The 6,395-nt window shown below is 50.0% G+C and overlaps 1 protein-coding gene across 1 annotated transcript in view; it reads right to left on the reverse strand.

Moving 5' to 3' along the window:
• EPHX1 (epoxide hydrolase 1) overlaps positions 1 to 6,072 on the reverse strand; it is a 12,811-nt gene extending 6,739 nt beyond the window's left edge. Inside the window, exons 1-3 of the mRNA XM_006914276.2 lie at positions 5,885 to 6,072; positions 3,806 to 3,986; positions 558 to 806 (exon numbers count right to left, since the gene is read on the reverse strand). Coding sequence (XP_006914338.2) covers positions 558 to 806; positions 3,806 to 3,986; positions 5,885 to 6,067 — 613 coding nt within the window. The 5' untranslated portion in view covers positions 6,068 to 6,072. The remainder of the gene's footprint in view (positions 1 to 557; positions 807 to 3,805; positions 3,987 to 5,884) is intronic.
• Positions 6,073 to 6,395: the final 323 nt, after the last annotated feature.

Raw genomic sequence — 6,395 nt, forward strand, 5'->3', positions numbered from 1 at the left:
GGTCACTCCTTGGACACTCCCGGTGTCCCGTGAAATCCCTCACCCGCGCTTGCTCCAGGTCAGGTAGGAACAGCTCAGAGGGGGAGAGAAAGAATCCTGAGTCCGTGAGGTGGGGTGCCTGGTGCCGCCTCTGTGGAGGGAGTGGACAGCCAGGCTGTGAGGGTGAATGATGGGGGGTATGAGGCCGGCCGGGGTGAGCTTCTGGGGGCCCACAGGGAGTGTGGAGCTGGTCAGCCTTGCTGGTCTGGACCAGTCCAGGGCCCAGATGTGGACCTGCCCCTGAGTGGCGACATAAGAGTCCGGGCTCCTGAGCCAGCATCGAACAGCTATGACCATTGCTCGGCCCAGTCCCTCGCCGCAGTCCCTCGCCCACCACTCCCTTCAGACCCCGAGGGCTCTTTGCCTAATACAAATGTTCTCCTGGCTTCACTTTCCTTCAGTTTCAGGCCCCTTCCTCCTCAGGCCCTGAAAGAAGCTGTCCCAAACACCCCTCCCCCACCCCCATCCAGAGCCTGGTGGGAAAACCTGCCCCCAGCAGGTGACGGGGGTGATTACACAGCCTCCGGCGGCCCCCATACCCTTCTTGGAGGAGGCCTCGGAGAAGCCGTAGCCGGGAATCGATGGGCAGATGACTTCAAAAACGTGCTCATCGCTCAGGCCATGGTTCTTGGGGTCAGTCAGGAGAGGGATGATGTTATAAAACTCGTAGAAGGAGCCGGGCCAGCCATGCACCATCAGCAAGGGCTTTGCGGCACGGCCGGAGGGCAGCTCGTGGGGCTTCACGTGGATGAAGTGGATGTCTAGCCCTGGGGAGACAGAGCACAGTCAGGGTAGGGGGAGCTGGGAGGGAGCTGGGGAGGCCGCGGTCACGACCCTCGGGATATCCGGCCAGGCCCTGCACCCTCTGGAGCTCAGACAGTGGGTGCTGCCACCTTGGCCCCCACAGCCATGGTACCCATCACAGTAACCACCACCAACGCTGGCTGAGCACTCAGGCGGCGCCCCAGCTCATGGGCCCTCGCTCAGCCTTCACAGCTACCTGCAAGGGCAAGGCTGTTTCTATGCCCTGTGCACATGAGAACTTGAACTCCTTGAGGCCAAAGCCAAGGCCAGAGCCGCTCAGGCACTGCTGTTTTCCCAGAGCCCAGACTAGTCCCCGGCTTGTGGCGGGGCTCAATAAATACTTGTTTAACAATTTACAAAGCAGGGGGATAAGTCCATTATATCTAGCAAAAGAATTAAATAGGTTATGGTTTAATGATATTCTAGAATAAAATACAGTTGCTTAAAATGACAGTACAGATGTGCAGATGTGTATTTATTTGACGTAGAAAACAGTTTAGTGTATTTTGCTATGTGGTAAAAGGAAATTATCAAGCCGTATCCATTGTCTAAGTGAACTTTTGGAAACAGTCATGCGTGTGCATACATTTACACTGTGTGTATACGAATTTTAAAGTCTGAAAGGATAAACTATAAAAATGTAAAAAATTATTCTGAGCAGAATTTCAAGTGCGTTCATTTTCTTTTTTTTGTTTTATATGTACTTTCTAATTTTTCTCCAAGGGAATTTATTAAATATATAACTTTCTTTAAGCGCAGAACTGGGAACATCATCCCAGCCAGAGCAGGAGAATGGATTCCAGGCCCCTTCACTGTCCCTTGGTGTGCAGCTCCTTACCAGCTGAGGGGCTCACATAGCACCTGGACGGTCACGTCAAACAAGGCCAGGGCTGCTGTCACACCTGAAACCCTCCACTTGGAGGGCTAGAGCTGACAGCACATTCTAGCTAACAATCTGGTTTGTTAATTCGTTCCAATGATACATGTTTACTGTAGAAAAGAGAAAACGTGGATAAATCGAAAGTTGGAGGCAGGGGGAGATCACACGTAAACCCACTCTCTGAAGAGAACATTGTGTTGTCCATCCAAACATTTTTTCTAACAAATTTTTTATTTTGGAACAGGAAGTTTCCATATGCTCAGACCCAATGTCTCCTACTATTAAATCTTACGTTAACACAGTACATTCATTACAAAGGAAGAACCAGTACTGATATGTAAATAACTAAAGTCCACGCTTTATTCAGATTTCCTTAGTTTTTAGAAATGTTTTTTATTTTTTTAAATTAATGGTATTAAAAACATTTAATATGAGACTGAAGGTTAGGTTACGTAAAGGGACATTGTAGTACAGCAGATCTCTAGAACTGATTCATTTTGTATAACTGAAACTTTATATCCATTAACTAGCAACTCCCTGTTTCCCCTGCCCCACCAGCGCCCCCCGCAGCCACCTTTGTATTTTCTGCTTCTGTGAGCCTGACGATTTTAGATACTTCATATCAGTGCAATCACCTGTGACTGGCTTATTTAGCTTAGCATAATGTCGTCAAAGTTGATCCTTCTTGTTGTTTATTGCAGAATTTCCTTTTTTTTTTTTTTTAAGGCTGAATAATATTGTCATATACACACAATGAAATATTACTCAGATTTCCTTCGTTTTTACCTAATGTCCATTTAATTGTCACGTCTCCTTAGGTTCCTCTTGGCTGTGACACTTCCGAATTTTTTTAAACACTTAAGTGAACATAACTTTCTCTTAACAAAAATAGAACCCTGCATACATTCTATTTTGGAACTTTATTTTTTTTTTCACTTAACAATACATCCTGGGTGTCCTTCTATGTTACTAAATTTACTCCTAGTTGAAGGTTTATTTTAGTAGGTAATCTTACCTCCTTTGGAACACACTGCGTGATGTGAGATTATTTTTAATTCAAATTCTATCACATTATCATTTGGGTTTAAAATTAGAAAAAAAGTACCCATATATACTCTACATACATGCTCTTTCTGGAAGCGGATATAAGAGAAGCAGAAGCTGTCCCTGGGGAGGGAATTGTGGACTGGGGGAAGGGCCGAGATGGGGACTCCTGACACTGTGTATCCTTCTGTAGTTTTTAAACTTTTAATATTTGCATTTTTAAGAAAAACGTTAAAAGCCCACACTTCATAATTTGCCCTTTGTGGAGGAAACATCCTCTTGGCTTCTCTAAAGGTCGGTGGTGCCCACGGGATGCTCCTCTGAGCGAGGAGCCAACTTGGGCTCAGAGGCAGCGCTGGGCCTGGCGAGTGGTGAGGGTGTCACGGCTGGAGCCCCAGCTGGGACAGGCTGGGAGTGTGGAGAGCTGGGCTCTGCCCCGAACCTCCACTTCCTTGTGACTCGGGTAGCTTCCTCCTCTCCTCTAAGATGATAGGCTGGCTGTCCCCAGGGGCCTCTGTCGGGACTGATCTGCAGTGGAAGCCCAGGACAGGGGCTAGAGCAAGAATCTCAACTCAGGACAGGGGGCGCGGAATAATGAGGCCAGTGGGGACGAGGACAGAATGCTGGGGTAGGGGTCAGAGGTTGAGCCTTGAGCCTCCCCGAGCACAGGGGCCAGTCAGGGTCTGAGAGAACCCCGTAAAAGGTCCTAACATGAGGAAGGAGGCCAGCAGCACACAGAGTGAGGAGGGATGTCTTCCCGGACCAACCCCAGGCTGGGAGGTAGCCAGCTCAGCGTGTGGGGTCTGGGCAGACAGCATGATAATCCAAGCTCCAACCGTTGTTATTTGTTGGGATTTTGCAGATTTTGCATTATTTTTGCAACCTGCTGACGTCATCACTTATAAATACATTGAACTGACCAATAACTGACCAATAATTGGATTCTGGGTCTCCCCCAGCTTTGTCTAAGTCACATCCGGTGTCTAAGAAAGCCGTTCCCATCACATATATCCCCGCGGCTGGCGTTTGGAAACGTACCTTCAATCTTAGTCTTGAAGTGAGGGTATCTGTTGAGAACCTCCACCTGCTTCCTCCAGTCAAATCCATTCCGCCAGTAGGAGAGGATTTTCTTCAGGTAGCTGGCGTTGAAACCATAGTGGAAGCGGCTGTCCTCCAAGGGGGGAGTTAGACGCGCCTTGTCTATTCTCCGGTGTAAATCCTGCAGCAAATTACGGGACCCCAGGGAGAGAGGGGTGGGTGGGCCTCAGCACAGAGAAGGTTTGTTTCCAGAAGACAGAGGAAACCCTGTGGCCACAAGACACTGTACTGCAGCAGAGGCAAAGCGACACCCCCACGTTTCATGGAGGGTGGGGGGTGGTCGCTAGTCTGCAGACTTGTATCCTGGGTTGTCAGGTTTAGTCTAGAAGAAACCTTGTTTCCCATAACAGTGCCTGTTCCCGAAGTATATGGTCTTTTGGCTTTGGTTTTATTTCTCATCTTCCAGTTTTAAATACATAAATAATTGACATCTTTAACTTACCTAGGCTTATATATAACATGGGCCAGCAACTTTTTTTTTTGTAAAGAGCTAGAAAGTAAATATTTTAGGCTCTTTGAGCTGCAACTACTCCACTCTGTCCTTGTATTGTGGAAGCAGCCATGGACAGTACATGGACCTAGAGATGCGGCTGTGTTCCAATAAAACTTTATGGATACTGAACTTGAATGCCGTGATTTTCACGGGTCACAAAATATTATTCTTATTTTGACTTTTTCAACCATTTAAAGATATAAAAACTATTCTCAGCACGGGGGCTGTACAAAAACAGGTGGCAGGATGGATTTGTCCCATGGAGCATGATTTGCCGACTCTGATATGCAGCATTGGATGATATGTTATAATTCGGCTGGGATAAAAAATTACAGGCCAGGAGAATGCAGCTCTAACGGGTGTGCATCAGGCCAAGAGACCAGCTCCAGCCGGGGGAAGCTCGAGTTGGCTCATGGAGCCTTCCCAGAATGTCCCCCAGTACTGGGTCCCCCAAACAGATTTCGGAAGTCTTAGGCTCTGAGTCTAAGAACTCACTACAGGAGTTATCCTCAAAGCTCAGCCTTAGCCCTAAATAGCGAGGCCTTACCAAGTTCTACAGGGGGACCGCAGCCTGTTTTCTCCGCAGCCTGCTTTCTCTGGGGTGCAGACCACTTTCGGGTTTTTAACCCCTTCTTTCTCAGACCTTTCATGACTTTTTTTTTTCTCGGCACTTCTTATGCCATTTATCCCTATTAATCTTTTAGTTGACTTTTCTCCGTGCACATTTCTTTTCTCAATTCCTAGACTATGAGCTATGAGAGGAAAGAATCTCTTCTTCCAAGCACCCAGGAGAGTGCCTGCACACAGTAGGTGCTTTGAAACCTACAGAAGGAAGGCGAGAATGGGTGGGGCCATCCCAGGTCCCGCCCACCCTTCTGGTCCAGCTCAAGCCTGGCTGTCAGATCAGCCCACCCCTGGAGTCACGTGTGGAGGAGGGACACAGGGTTGGAGTTTGACAGATGGGTGTCCAAATCCTTGCTTATTATCTCAGTCACCTGGGATCGATCAATTGCTTCACCTCTCTGAGCTTCAGTTTCTGCATCTGTAAGATGGGAACTCTAGTCCTCACTCTATAGGATTGCCGCAGGGGCTGAATGGGACTATGAATGCCTGACACACAGTAGGTGCTTAACCAGTGCTGCCCCGCGCAGCGCGTTCTCTGTGCTTCAGCATTTTACGTCGCCAGGGCCTTGCTGTTCACTCGGGATCTCCGCCCAGGCCCTGAGGAAAACCTGCTTGCTCTCTCCTATAAGCTCACCCCCCAGGTTTCAGGTGGGGCACAAAGAAGGTGACACAGCTGCACCGCTGGGCCTTGGGGGGGTGGAGGGGAAGGAGGAGACAGAGGTGGGAAGGAGAAGGGTCCGGGTGGGCAGAGTGGGTGATTTGGACTGCACCCCTGTGGGAGAAGAGCGGACTGAAGCACACTCCCAAGGGGCGGCCGGTTCCCTCTGCAGCCCCAGCCTGAGGCCGAGCCCCAGTCTCCCGCCTCCCCGGCGCTCGGCCCTGCCCCGAAGAAAGGGCCTTACATCGATCTCCTCGTCCGATGTTTCCACCTTGAAAGGGCGAATGCTCTCATCCTCCCCGCCGGGGGGCCGCGCCCCAGGCCCCCACCACCCATCTTCAAGCGGCAGCGTTTCCTCCTTGTCCCGGGAGACGAACCAGTAGATGACAAGGCCCAGCACTGAGGCGAGGACAATTTCCAGCCACATGACTCCTGCAGAGAGCCGGGGGAGTCCATAAGCCACAGCGACCACCCAGCCAGGCCCTGGCCCCATCCTCCCGACCTCTCTCCCATCCAACACGTGATTGTATGTGCTTTTGACCTAAACGATATAAGTATAGCCTAGAAAGATTGGAAAACAAAGAAGAAGAGACAAAAGTCATCCATAATCTTTCTGAGCTATGAAATTCATCCGTCAGATTGGGAAAACGTGAGCCCAGGTTGGCTCCTTCACAGCCCTGGGTGCGGGGGCGGCGCCTCGGAGCCCCCAAGGGGGAGGTGGCGGGCGGCGGGGGGCGGGCCCGGGGGAGGCGGGA

This window comes from Pteropus alecto, unplaced genomic scaffold (genome assembly GCF_000325575.1).
Source record: "Pteropus alecto unplaced genomic scaffold, ASM32557v1 scaffold115, whole genome shotgun sequence".
Lineage (NCBI taxonomy): Eukaryota > Metazoa > Chordata > Mammalia > Chiroptera > Pteropodidae > Pteropus > Pteropus alecto.